We start from the raw sequence: 14,516 nt of genomic DNA, 5'->3' as shown, positions 1-14,516 counted from the left end.
TCAACCTCTCCAGAGTCACAGAGGCATTTGCCCATGGGAGTGTAGGCAAACGTGTGTGTCCAGGCCATTGGGGGAGGAGGCTGAGAGGAAGGGGACACAGCTTTAATCCCACAGAACAGCAAAGAGTGGTCATTGCACACATTCCACATGGTTGGTGTGAATCCAGGTCCACTCAGTCAAATTCCAAGTTGCTGACCACACTATGATAATTTTGGAGTCTTCTATCAGCAACACTCTCATTTTCTCAGCCATTTTCTGGCATCACTGTCTTTCAGATTCACCCTGGACCTCTGCCTATCCTCCTTTGCCATCCCAATATCTCTCGTGAATTTCTTTGCCCAATATCAGATCATCTCCTTCCAGAGCTGCATGGCACAAATCTTCTTTGTCCATGTGTTTGTAGGCAACGAGATGCTCCTGCTGGTAGCCATAGCAATTGACCGTTATGTGGTCATTTCCCATCCCCTCCATTATGCCTTGCTCATGAGGCAGCCTCATTGCATGGCCTTTCTCCTTGCCTCCTATGCTGGTGGGATCCTCCATGGCACTGTGCTATTGGGTTTCATATTATTAATGTGCCTTTCTGTGGGCCCAAACAAGTGGACAGTTTCTTCTGTGGCCTCCCATTGGTCATCAAGTTGGCTTGCATTGACACAAATCCCTTGGAGGTCATGATGGTCACCAACAGTGGAATTTTGTCACTAATTTCTTTTATTGGCCTGCTCATCTCATATGTATTCATTCTCTACACAATCTGCTCCCAGGGTCCCTCTGAAGGGACCACCAAGGCTGCCTCCACATGCATCTCTCGCCTCATTGTGGTCACCATGTATTTGGGCCCTGTTTGTTTATTTACCTGCCTCCATCAGCCCAGTTCATGATCGACAAAGTGTTTTCTGTCTTCCACATCTGTGTCACCCCCTTGCAAAACACAGCCATCTTTGCTTTGAATTAGGATGTAAAGGCTGCTATTAGAAGCCTTTCAACAAGCCTTTCTGGGCAGGTTTCCTCTCAGGGCCATCCCCACCATTAGACAGCATGAGGCAGCCACCTCTAGCAGCTGATTTTGGCTGTCTCAGAACAGTCAGTTATTTAATTCACCGTTTCAATGCATTTATACATGGTGGGAAAAGTGAATAAGGAGAAGTGAATAAGGAGAGGTTTTCCCCTCTCCTGATTGTATAACCCAGGCTCATTCAATGAAGCTGAAAAGGAAGTAATGCACACTTTTGAAAAATAGACATTGCTTGGGCCAAGTTCAGGAAAGACAGGCACAGATCGTCCCATTATGGGGTGGGATACACAGAGTGACCCAGAATTTTCAGGGTTTGAGTGGAGGGTGGAAAGGCTGCGACAGTCTATTTCACCACCATGTTCCCTGCAGAAACTTCTGCTTAGCAGCTGGTTTGTGGGAGAATTTGATCCAGCTGGTTTCAGGGTGCTCCTATGCAAACAGCACCCATCAGGGTTCAATTTCTGTTCTCAGCTGGTGGCGGAGGAAGGAGTCAAATCATCTCCTTTTTAAATAAATGAAATAACACAAAAAATATAAATTAAACTTTGATTGCTGTGCACGGATTGCATTTTTAGTATAGATGTGTGTGTTATGAATTGTGATTGGAATTGTGAGTTGTGATTGGAAAAAATAAGGGAGGGTGGGAGGGTGTCACTCTTCACCCAGCCGTGCTGCGAGAGCCTCCTGCAACCGCCCTTTTAAGCCACACTGCCAGGCCGGACGAGACAACAGCCAATGGCTACAACCAGCAAGGCACTGCCCTCCAAGAGACACCAGTGAGTGGCCCATTTATAGTGCCTTTTGGGTTGGAAAGCCCCGTCCCTTTTGAAATACACTGGCCAAGTAGAATTCCCCTCCAAAGGCCAGCAAATGTGTGTGCCTAGGCCATCAGGGAAGGAGGCTGAGAGTGAGGGAACGCAACTGTCCCCCCTGGAAAAGTGGTGAGGGGTCATTGTCACATGGTTGATGTGGATCCAGGTCCACTCAGTCAAATTTCAAGATGCTGACAACTCCGTACTACATTTAGGAGTCTCCATTGTTTACAAGGTCTTCTATTATGAACGTCTAACTTCACAAATACACCACTGGCCCTTATTATCCACTGAAAGGGAAATTAACACAATAGTTCTGAATATGTGACAAACACATTTTCCTCTGCAATTCCACAGGGGTTCACAAGCATTGAATAAATAACTACATTCCAGCTTGGTTATGAACAGGGCTATAATTAAAGCTGTGGCTTCTCATAAACCCCTGTGGACTTTCAGTGGCCACTGGTAAAAGTAACGCAAAGGATACTAAAATTAACCAGAATAATTTAAATAGGTCTGGGAGCCTCAAATCTGATCTTGGATACTCCCAGATTGTATCGCTTCAGGTAAATAAAGTACCATTCAAATGAGACAGCTTTTATCTTGGATAAGTTAATTATACTATTGCCAGAGAAATAGTGGTTTCTGTGTAGAACAAACTGTTGCCTTTGAATTGAGAATGGTGATTTTAGTGGTCTTGCTGCTGAAACTGTTTTCTTACAAAGTATGTCAGGCTCACCTAGAGAAATGCAGACTCCAAGGTCCACACAGTCCACTTCACATGTATCATCAGCCAGGAGAGTTCCTCATTGGTGGCATTGTTTCCCATGGTGGCTTCATCGCCTCTCCAGCAACATTCTCTGAGGAACCCCCACCAGTGCTGCCTGAAGAGCTTGTGTAAGAACTTAGCCACTCATTTATTACAGCAGAGGAATGATCAAACCTAGTGTTGCAAACTTCTTCTAATTTACCTGAGGAAAACCACTTTAGATTTGAATGGGACTTATGGTGGGGCAAAAAATTTCAGGAATCTCTTGTGAATTAAGACAATACGGGATAAATTCCAGTTTCTGGATAGGGAAATGAATAGAAATTTTATTGAAATGTGTACATATTTGTGTGACTGGGAGAGCCCGTTTGAATAACCAATATTGATAGACTTTATCTGAACTAGACTATTAGTAAGAATGAATTTTTAAAAACCTGTTCTGAACATGAAGGTTCTTATGGTTTCATTTTTTGATCTTAGGCTAAGGTTTGTTTCATCACTGAAAGGTACTTATTAAGAGATATAGAATTCAGTGAATTCCAAGGACCATCACTGCCTTATGAATACGAGGACATTACAGGGAGAGACCAGAGAGACCAGAGATGTTGTAAGAGTCAGAAACAGACTTCAGGTGTGTTACCCCACATTAGCAATCCCTGCTCTAGATACTATTAACCTTAAAAGATTGGAAAACTGAGACAAAAGTAACATGAATTTCAGTAGGGACAAATGCACAAATCTAGGATGAGGAACACTTGGCTTGTCAGTAGTTCATGTGGAAAGGTTGAAGGGATCTGCATCAACAGAAGTATAGTGTCCTGATCAAAGGAAGTAATAGTACTGCTGTATTCCACCTTGGTCACCTTGGGTCCTGTGTCCAGTGTTAGGATATTTCCGTTCCTCCTTAAAAAGGGAACAGGCTGTTCTGATCGCTACAATTTCAGAAGGATATTGGCAAGCTGGAACATGTACAGGGGAGGGCAACAAAGATGGTCTGGAAAGCAAGCCTTATGAAGAACTGATAAGGGAGTTTGGTGTGTTTAACTATGATGAGACTGAGGGGAAATATGATAGCCATTTTCAAATATCTCAAGGGCTGTCACCAGGTAGATGGAACACACTTGCTTTCTCTTGCTCTAAATCAGGGTATTCAAGTTACAGGAAAGGACATTTCAAATAAACATCAAGAAGAACTTTCTTTTTATAAGAGCTGTTCAACAGTAGAATAGACTGAGAGTATGTAAAATGTGTTGTATGTAAAAGGAAATAACTGTTGATGTCCCTACTGAAACAGTTTGCAACTCTCATTCAAGGGTGGTGCCTAAGGGTTACCAGCACATCGTGGCCTTGGCATCTGCAGTCAAGGAGCTCAACAAAGACCCTCACATCCTACCCAACATCACCTTGGGCTTTCACTTATATGACAGCTATTCCAATGCAAGGAGCACATACCTTGCCACGCTGCTGCTTTTATCCATGGTGAAGAAATTTGTCCCTAACTATATATGTGATGTTGAAAGTTATCTGGCAGGGGTCATTGGGGGACTGGATTCTGAAATCTCCTTTTATGTGGCTACTGTTTTGGATATCTTTAAGATTCCGCAGGTAGGACACCTATGTACAATACCTCTATTAGCTTGCATAGAGAAAGAGGCAGGTTCCTCGGCGTCAGTTCAGGGTGAAGATGAAATTGGAAGGAGAACCATTTGCACCACCTTGAGATCCTTATAAAAGAAAGAAAGAAAGAAAGAAAGAAAGAAAGAAAGAAAGAAAGAAACCTAAATAAGGGGAAAGGTTGCAATACCAGAAAAAATATATGTCACTCCCCCTGTCTGACACACACATCTAGATCACTGATATCCCAAAGCCTCTGATGGGAGAGTGGGCTTCTACCTCACCAGCTGTTTTTAGTTATGTAGCAATTTCTGCTTAGTGAGGAGGGTATCTGAATTGAGTTGCAGTGGGAAACGGGAAATTGCTTGCAATTTTGACATAGCCAGATAATGTCTAGGTGATCTGCTGTTGGGGCATGGTATGTAAAAGTAGTTAGCAGCTTATTCACAAGTGAAATAAATGTTCATAAATAACGTCTGAGAAGAATCAGCACAGTTTTGCTCTGTGATGGGGCATGTGCATCATGAAGAAGAAAGACGAAACTTCAGAGAAGAAATGTGCATCTAATCCAAGTTGCAATTCTGACAAAACCAGATAATGTCTAGGAAATCTGCTGTTTGGGGCATGGTATGTTCCCCCATTCAGTTTTATCTATTGTATAAGACCCTGCCAAATTTTACAATGACATAAAAAAAAATCTTTGCTTTGTTTTTTTAATAATAATAAAAATAATTTATTTATACCCCACCCATCTGGCTGGGTTTTCTCCAACCAATCTAGGCGGCTTCCAACAAAATATTAAAATACAATCGTCCATCAAACATTAAAAGCTTCCCTAAACAATAAAATAGACACAATGACAATGCCCTGCTTTAGTCATCAAAGTGTTAACAAGATTTATAAATAAAATAAAACAAACCAAACACAGTGCCCCTCTCCAGTCATCAAATCAAAGGTTTGAAAACCACAAATGGGAGATGATCCCAGTTTTCAGCCCATCTGCATGTTTGTCTTTTGTATATGTGTGAGAGAGCCACTCAAACCCCGAAACGTTGGCAAAGGCCATATTTGACTAACAGGGTTCTCCACATAATGATTATGAATACTGTGAAAGAATTCTACTTTGTCTCTTCTCTTCCTCCATTTACTTTTTAGCTCATTTATGGCTCCGCTCCAGTGATGAATGATAAAAGCCCAGGGCTTCCCTTCTACCAGATGGCAGCCTCGGACGCCCTTCAGTATGAGGGAATTCTCTCTTTGCTTCTGCATTTCAGGTGGACGTGGATTGGAGTCATTGCAACAGACAATGACAATGGAGAAAGATTTGTGCAAACTATTTCTCCCATGTTTACCAACAGTGGTGTCTGCTTTGCATTCATAGAAAGAATCCCCGATTTCAGTTTTATTTCTGAAATGTATGGCTTGCTAGAACGGGCGGCCAATATACGAGACAAAATCTTTAGCAGCAAAGCTAACGTAGTGGTGACCTCTGGAGAGTCTTATTCCATGGCAAATTTTAGATGGCTTCCATACCTATCAAAACATGATGACTTGATTAATAATGTAAAAAGTAAAGTATGGATAGTAACGGCCCAGGTTGAGTTCGCTTCATTTGTCTTTCAAAGGAATTGGGATTCAGGAGTATTCAATGGTGCTATAGCCTTTGAAATTCACTTCAGAAACCCACCAGGATTTCATCAGTATGTTGTGCACAGAAACCCTTCCAGCACAGATGGGGACGGTTTTATCAGAGACTTCTGGCAACAGGCCTTTGAATGTGTATTCCCAGATATCACTACAGAAAAGGTGGAGGGGAATATTTGCACCGGAGAAGAGAAGCTGGAGAACCTTCCTGGATCATTTTTTGAAATGAGCATGACAGGCCACAGTTACAGCATCCACTGTGCTGTTTATGCCATGGCCCATGCTTTACATGCCATGTCCACATCCAGACTCAGACACAGAGGAATGGTTTATGGATCGAGAGGGAAGAAACTGAATCCGCAGTTTTGGCAGGTACAGGTTGTACATCCTCAAGAGTGAGAGCTCTGTTGCTTCCTCATAATCAGAGTTGTGCCCAACACTGGGGGAGGGGGAGTGCATGACATCACAGTTGACCTATCATCCCCCCTCCCCAACGTCTTACCTTCATGAAAGGGATGCACTAGGGCAAAGATGCTTCATTCTGGATAGTTGGGGAGGTCTTGGTGTGATCAAAGCATGTGTCTGGGTAGAGCTAGGCTTGGTACGATTCTTGCCACTGGTCCCTCTTGCCCCAGAGCTCTTGGGCTTCTGGCCTTTCCTGCAATTCTTCTGCAGGTAGCCTTCTTTCTCACGCTTCCAGCAATTTCACTCCTCCGAGGCTGCATTTTGTGATTAGTGCAAATCACACGGTCTTTTTGTGAGGAAGTGTGAGAACTGGATAAAGCCCTATCTGTATGTATTATGTGATGTACTTTCATGTTTGCCTGTTTTCTCTTGGAGCTGGATGAGAGAGAGTCCATGTCCATGTAATATAGTGTAAATAAAGAGTCGTTTATAACTATGATGCTTCATTCTTCTTGCTGTATTAAGCCAGAAGATTAGTGTGCATAAACCAAGCTGGTTTATGCTGCTGGAGTGTCATGGAGAGGGAGGGGGTGCCTTTTCCAGAACAATGCTCACCGGAGGACGCTCGGAGAAATGGAGGAGGGGGCTGCTGATAGCCAGGAGGGTTCTCCCAACAGTCTTCACTCTGGCACATCCTTTTGAGGATTACGGTTTTATTTTGGAAATATTATATGGCACTGGGCACCCACCCCACCCCACTCTGTTGAATATTTATGGGTTCACAAAATGCTGTCACCTTAGTCTTTCCTCTCAGAGTTCAAACATTTGGGCAGCGTCCAGAAATGAATCTATAATTCTGCTGACAGAGGAGAAGGCATTGATATGATAGTTTCCTAGATGGTTCCCCACATATTGTGCCGCTTGCAAATCTGGACTATGTAATGGCAGTATACCCCCAGAGGAAAGGGAAATGATGGTTGTGTCCTATTTTGAGTGGTTACTGCCCTGTATTTGAGGAGAAAGCATTTGTATGAGAGAAGCTTTACAGCCCATTTAGATCTGCATTCACAGTGGTTATAGTCAATAGAAAGGTTCGGCATTCTCTCTAGCTCTCTAGGCTCTAGCTCTCTAGGCTCTGTGGGTTCAACCACAGAGCCTAGGACTTGCCGATCAGAAGGTCCCGGGTTTCGAATACCCACGACGGGGTTAGCTCCCCTTGCTCGGTCCCTGCTCCTGCCAACCTAGCAGTTCAAAAGCACATCAAAGTGCAAGTAGATAAATAGGTACCACTCTAGCGGGAAGGTAAACGGTGTTTCCGTGCGCTGCTCTGGTTCGCCAGAAGCAGCTTAGTCATGCTGGCCACATGACCCGGAAGCTGTACACCGGCTCCCTCAGCCAATAAAGCGAGATGAGCGCCGCACCCCAAAGTCTGTCATGACTGGACCTAATGTTCAGGGGTCCCTTTACCTTTACCTTTAGGCATATTGAAAAATAAATCACATCTCTCAGAAATCATTTGCATCATATTTACAAATATTTTGTTTGATAACACTTGTTTCAACTCATAATGTGCCAGAAAACGTTTGGTACATTTCTACAGCTACTTTGCAAAAGCCAGTACAGTGGTACCTGGGTTAAGAACTTAATTTTTTCTGGAGATCCGTTCTTAACCTGAGGTACCACTTTACCTAATGGGGCCTCCCACTGCTGCTGCACTGCTGCCGCCGCAAGATTTCTGTTCTCATTCTGAAGCAAAGTTCTTAACCTGAGGTACTATTTCTGGGTTAGCAGAGTCTGTAACCTGAAGCATCTGTAACCCGAGGTACCACTGTAATCAAAAACAATGAGCTAAAAAAGAAAAGGGTGGGGAATTTTTACTTCCAAAATGTAACAGAAAAAGCATAGGTGTGATTTCCTTTCTTCTGAAAACTGAGAATAGGCATCTCCTACTGAGAAACAAATGTCCAGTTTGCACGTCATTATAAAGTTTATAATGAATGTGGAGATTGCTCCAGCCTCACTCCTCCGCTAGGATGAGTAAAAAAACCATGGTCCCCGACTTTGTGATAAATCCAAGCCGGTGAATTTGGTTTGGTTTGCTCAAACAAACCACAATTAGTAAGCCAAGAAGAAATTGTGGCTTCATAGTGTAATTTGTTTGCTCCAGAACGAATTAAGTACTTAACCTGAGGTACCACAGTATACCCTGAATTTGCTTGGTAAAATTTGTCCTTTCCTAGTGAAACTTGTAATATTATTTAGGTTCCTTATTTAAAATGGGTCTGAGGAAAGCATAGTTGGAGACAACACTAAAGTTGTTGCCCTCTGTTATAGTTTCAAACAGTCTAGGAATGACCTCTGTTTTACACACTGCAAAGACATTTCTTAGCAACAGAGCAATTCCTGTGGATATTTCTTCTAAGTCTTAAAGGTAACACAAAATAAAGTAATCCTAAAGACCAGGTGAAGAAGCACAAAGCCACAGCCAACTTGATCATACAAGTCACATATTCTCAGTACAAAAAATGAACTTGGGATGAAAGGAAGTTTGTCCTTAAGATATGCCCAACAGGAAGCCACAAAAAGTGAAGATGTTTATTCCTCGTATCAGAGAATAAGCATGATTCCTTCACACTTCTCATATTTTCCTACAACTTGTTCTGAGGTGACTGGGGGGTAATGTCTGTGGGCCTTTAGCCTAGTCAGTCATGCATTAACGACAGTAGTATCAGCTGAATCCAGCATTACAAGGCTTAGATAGCATCAAAGTTTTCCAATACATTGTTTAAAATAACAAAAATTGGCAGGACTGAAAACTTCTGTCACCGTTTTTAAAAAATCACGGTATATTGTGAAGTTATGACATCATCAGTTAACCTCAAGAAATTGAACATGGAATTTAATATTTTGCTCCAATTCCCCATTCCATAACATTAAACAGTGGAAGCAGAGGTAGACAGGGAGAGAGAGACTATCAATAATTTGGGTAAGAAAAGGAGACTGTCATACTTGTGAAAGAAAATGGGTTGGCTCTCTCCATGCTTGGACCTGACTCCACTCACAGTTGCCTAAATCACCACCCACCATTCGCCGAATGTTCTGCACACAGGAAAAAATGTTGCTCGGCCCTGTATTAGACTGTAGTCTTTTCTAAATACCTGTCTTTTCTGTTTTCAATCTAGCTCCATCACTTTCTGAGAAGTATCTCATTTAACAATACTGCAGGAGATGTGGTCTTCATCAACCAGAATGGAGAGGCAGCATCTAGCTTGGATATTGTCAACTGGATCATATTTCCCAACCAAAGTTTGCACAGAGTGAGAGTTGGGAGGATAGATCCACAAGCTCCTCCAGACCAAAAATTAACCCTTGATGAAGACGCCATAATATGGCATAGATGGTTTAATCAGGTAGGTCCACATTCTTATCTACCGTAATTCAGAAGAGATTCAATATAGCTTACGCAATATTTATCCCCCTGCCTTTCTAGTCACTGTCTTTTGAACTGCAAGTTACTGATTAGTGGATGGCCAAAGTGGATGGTTAACAACTTGAATAAAATATTGGGGAGGGGCAGGTAAGCCCACCACTGCTTCTATGTAAATTATGTCTCTAGCTTGTCTGCTCCCTCTATCTTCTCTATAGGCCCCATGTGGGATCCAGAAACATTCTGGAGAAAAGTTAAGGTGCCACTAGATGCCACTCTACAGTCACTTTGGCTCCATCTTCAGTTTAAAATGCAAAATTCATTACATTAACAAAAATAATTGAAAATGGTAGAGGAGAGGGCCTGGGCGTGCACCAATGAGCTGTATGAGGTTGCCATGGGAATCCCAGGCTTAAAGGTTTGGATAAAGTGCTTTATGAATAAACAAGCCAATTCGCCATGTATATCCCTAAAACAGTGTTCCCTGTGGAACACCCTCCCTCCAGATGTCAAGGAGATAAAAGACCTACACAACTTTTTAGAAGACATCCAAAGGCAGCCCTCTGTTGGAACAAGGAATAAAGGCAAATATTTCATTAAGGAGGTTACAAAACAGAAGAACCCTTTTACTATAAAATACAGTTAAGCAAGACTAATAGTGTAAACTTACCTTGGGGAATCTGATTGAAACGAAAATAGCAAAAGCTAGGTTGTCTCACCCTAATCCCAACCCTTCACAGACCCCCAACACAAGCTTCATCCACACAAATGTGATTTTTACATCACACAGGAGGTCAGTTGGAATAATAAAATGGGTTCTTTTTCTTCCCCTCTGAAAGATTGCAACCGGAATCCTAAGTATATAAAGAAAATTATTGCAAAATAAACCAAAGAAATTGGGATTTCTTTATAAATATTAAATATTGGTTTTGAACTGAGTGAAAGACTATGTATGAATTGATAAGCCCCATGATTTTGCCTTTTTGCGAGAAAAGTGGAGAAATGAAGTGGTTGGGAAAAGGAGGAAAAAAGTGAAAACAGACAGCAGCAGCAGGTTCAGGATACCACTAGTCTTCTAAGGGAGCCAGTGGAAGAGGTGGAAGCAGGAAAAGTGGTGAAGATACAGAAAGTGAAGGAGGGGGCTGAGAGCAAAGGTATGAGAACTCATAAAGAACACATTCATCAAAAACCCCTTATTTGGAACTATAAGGAACAGCATCTGATGGGTCCAAGAATAGGTGTAGCCACCAACACCAAATCAATTTTAGAGATGTCTACCTAGTGGACAACATACTAAGAAGTAACAATTATAACAAGATTAACAGGGACACTAGAGTAACTTCAAAGTGTGCCTGTGCAACCCAGAGCAATAGAGGAGATATTACATCACACCAAATATTACTACTACTAAAAAGAAAAGTAGCAATTGCTCTTGGTAGAGGCATTCTGTGTCAGTTTAGAAACATAGAGAGGAGCCTTAGAACCTGAAACATTCTGAACTCATTATTCTCTCGATGATTCTTCTGCTCTTCCATTTATGCATTAGACTCAGCCTCTTTCTGTCTGTACTGAGAGATGTCTTCCAGGATCCAGCAAGAAAGTGAAGGAGGGACAGCCCCCTTGCTGCTATGATTGCATCCCATGTCCAGAGGGGAAGATTGCAAACCAGGATGGTAAGGGAAAGAATTTGATTAAATGGGTCCATTTGATTGAAAGGTGTCAGGATGGCTGAGGTTAAGTTCAAAAGAAGATAGAAGTTATTGTATGTGTGTCCCTGCCTCATTGTCCTTCAGATATTGGTGGTAGTAGCAGTAGTAACAATAATTTATATGCAGTCTATGTGACTGGGTTGCCCCAGCCATGCTGGACAGCTTCCAACAAATCAAAACATCAACCACAGTAAAACTTCAAACATTAAGGGCTTCCCTATATAGGGCTGCCGTCAGGTGTCTTCTAAAAGTCAGATTGTTGTTTATTTCCTTGACATCTGATGGTCAGACATTCTTAGGGTGGGCGCCACTACAAAGGAGGCCCCGTGCACGGTTCCCTGTAACCTCACATCTTGCAATGGGAGAACTGACAAAAGGCCATCAGAGCTTAATCTCAGCATACAGGCTAACGATGCGGGTATACAGGGTCAAAATTTAGAGAGAGAGTTGGAATATGTTAATCAAATGAGAATAAACTTGCATTGAGAGTAGCTAGGTGGTATGTGGTTCAAATCGTATCCAGACTGGTCCTTGTCACTCCTTCCGACTTACATAAGCTGCACTCAAGCTAGTGTGATGATACATTTAAATATCATGAGGAGGAATGGCCTTGCCTGTGTTGATTATAGGATGACATCACTCTGAACCACATAACAGAGTACTGGACATATGTTTTATTTTGAGCTGAGCTCTTTTCTTCTCAGACAGAAAGTAAGCATTTCAGCAAGCAGGCGTTAAATGAGCTAAGGACCATATCCTTATTTTTTCCAGATATGAATGACTGTTATAAATGCCCAGACAATGACTATCCAAGCAAGAACCGGAATGCATGTCTACCCAAGAATATAAGCTTCTTGTCTTATGAAGAACCTTTGGGCATCAGTTTAGCCTGCTTCTCTCTTTTCCTTTCCTTGATCACAGCTCTGGTACTAGGTATATTTATGAAACACCACAACACACCCATGGTCATTGCAAACAACCGAAACCTCACCTACACTCTCCTCATCTCTCTCTTGCTCTGCTTCCTTTGTGCATTGCTCTTCATTGGCCGACCTGACAAGGTCACATGTCTCCTCCGGCAACCAGCTTTTGGTATCATCTTCTCAACCGCTGTTTCTTGTGTCCTGGCAAAAACCTTCACGGTAGTTTTGGCCTTCATGGCTACAAAACCAGAATCCAGGATGAGGAAATGGGTGGGGAAAGGACTAGGCCACTCCATTCTCCTTTTCTGCTCCATAGTTCAAGCAGGGATATGTACTGTGTGGCTGGCAACTTCACCCCCATACCCAGATGTGGATATGTACTCAATGACAGAAGAAATAATACTAGAATGTAATGAAGGGTCTGTAACAATGTTTTACTGTGTCCTCATCTACATGAGCTCCCTGGCAACTTTAAGTTTTGCTGTGGCTTTCCTTGCCAGAAAGTTACCAGACAGTTTCAACGAAGCCAAGTTTATCACTTTCAGCATGTTGGTCTTCTGCAGTGTTTGGCTGTCCTTTATTCCTTCCTACCTGAGCACCAAGGGAAAATACATGGTAGCTGTGGAGATCTTCTCTATCTTAGCCTCCGGTGGTGGGTTGCTGGGTTGCATCTTTTCCCCCAAATGTTATATAATCATTCTGAGGCCTGAGCTGAACAATAGAGAACAGCTAATAAGGAAGAAAAATTAAAGAAATACTAAACCAGCCCTTTGCTGTCTTTTGTGCTTTTCTGTGTGTACAGTAGAATATTTGGAAATATAAGTATAGCTGCTGCCTTTTATAATTTTTTTTAGAGTCCAAATTCCCATAGTTGAAAATTCATTTGTAAATTTGACTTATTTGCTCTGAAGAAAACAACCATACGTTTACACATTCATTATTCTCTTGTAGCATGTGCTGACAAGAAGACTCAGAACAATTCTTGTCAAAATATATGCAAGGAAATCTTTATCTGTCCTTAATTCTGAATGATCAAAGTTGTCTTACAGCTTTCAACCTAATAGGATCTGTGAAACTGTACAATTGTGGCCATGGAATATAGGAGTACTCATTTATGAATTATTGTTCTGTACTGCTCACAGTCATATTTCACCATCAACCTATCCATAACCAAGATCGTAGAAATGGAAGATGATCATCTTAAATCAGGCCAATGGCCCATGTGGTCCAGCAGCCTGTAGTCTCACTGACCAACCAGATACCTGTGGGAAACCTTCAAGCCGTACCCAACTGCAAATGCACTGTCCCCACCATTGTTTCCTGTGTCTGTGAGCTCCATAGTTTATCAATGTACTGTGAGATAACATATGCCCCATTGAATTGGATTCCCCTCCCTCCAAAGATTTTATTCTGAATCATGTCTCGTTGGAGAAATTCAGAGTCCTAGATAAGAAAATGTAAATGAATTCTGCCCTCTGGTCCTTGGAAAAGTCCTCACTGCGCAACACATTTGCAGATGGAGAGCCACAATTGAAAAGTTTTATTTCACCAAAACATGTCATGTATCAGAACACTCTATACTTAATACATATACATATCATATATGTGATAAGTATATTGTTGGATATTTCACTGACTGTTGGCACCCTTCATCAAATGTTTGATGAGCAGATAAAATTGATTAGATCTAACCATGATGAATGGAGAATGCAAGTAAACCATTAAACCTTAAAACATTTATTTCTGTTTCGACATCTGTGGACTATGCTTGTTAAGTATTGTCTGTAAGATTATGTCCTCCTTGTAGAAGGTCCAGGGTATTCAAGTGGAGACAGAAATGGAAGTAAGACTAATAATAATAATAAGAAGAATAAGAATAATTTTATTATTTATAACCCACCCACCTGGCTTTCCCCGGCCCCTTTGAGTGGCTTACAGCAAATATAAAACAAAAAAAATTCCTTCCAGTAGCACCTTAAAGACCAACTAAGTCAGTTCTTGGTATGAGCTTTCGTGTGCATGCACACTTCTTCAGATACACTGAAACAGAAGTTTCCAGACCCTTCTATATAGTGAGAAGGTGGGGAGGGGTATTACTCAGAAGGGTGGTGGGAATGGGTGGTTGGCAGATAGCTGTGATGACCTTGGATTCTTATCTCATTATACATGACAAAGCCATTTTTCACCTTTTCACCCCT

At 41.9% G+C, this 14,516-nt stretch overlaps 1 protein-coding gene across 1 annotated transcript; it reads left to right on the top strand.

Annotated features, from left to right (window-relative positions):
* Window positions 1-5,371: 5,371 nt before the first annotated feature.
* LOC309326585 (vomeronasal type-2 receptor 26-like) lies at window positions 5,372-13,074 on the top strand. The gene is made up of 4 exons (XM_081835435.1): window positions 5,372-6,226; window positions 9,442-9,669; window positions 11,233-11,359; window positions 12,167-13,074. The coding sequence occupies exons 1-4, from the start codon at window positions 5,390-5,392 to the stop codon at window positions 13,066-13,068; spliced, it is 2,094 nt and encodes a 697-aa protein (XP_081691561.1). The 5' UTR covers window positions 5,372-5,389; the 3' UTR covers window positions 13,069-13,074.
* The last annotated feature ends 1,442 nt before the right edge of the window (window positions 13,075-14,516 follow it).

Source organism: Podarcis erhardii (assembly GCF_964252035.2).
Source record: "Podarcis erhardii genome assembly, chromosome: 13".
Lineage (NCBI taxonomy): Eukaryota > Metazoa > Chordata > Lepidosauria > Squamata > Lacertidae > Podarcis > Podarcis erhardii.
This window is presented reverse-complemented; position numbering and strand designations above follow the sequence as displayed.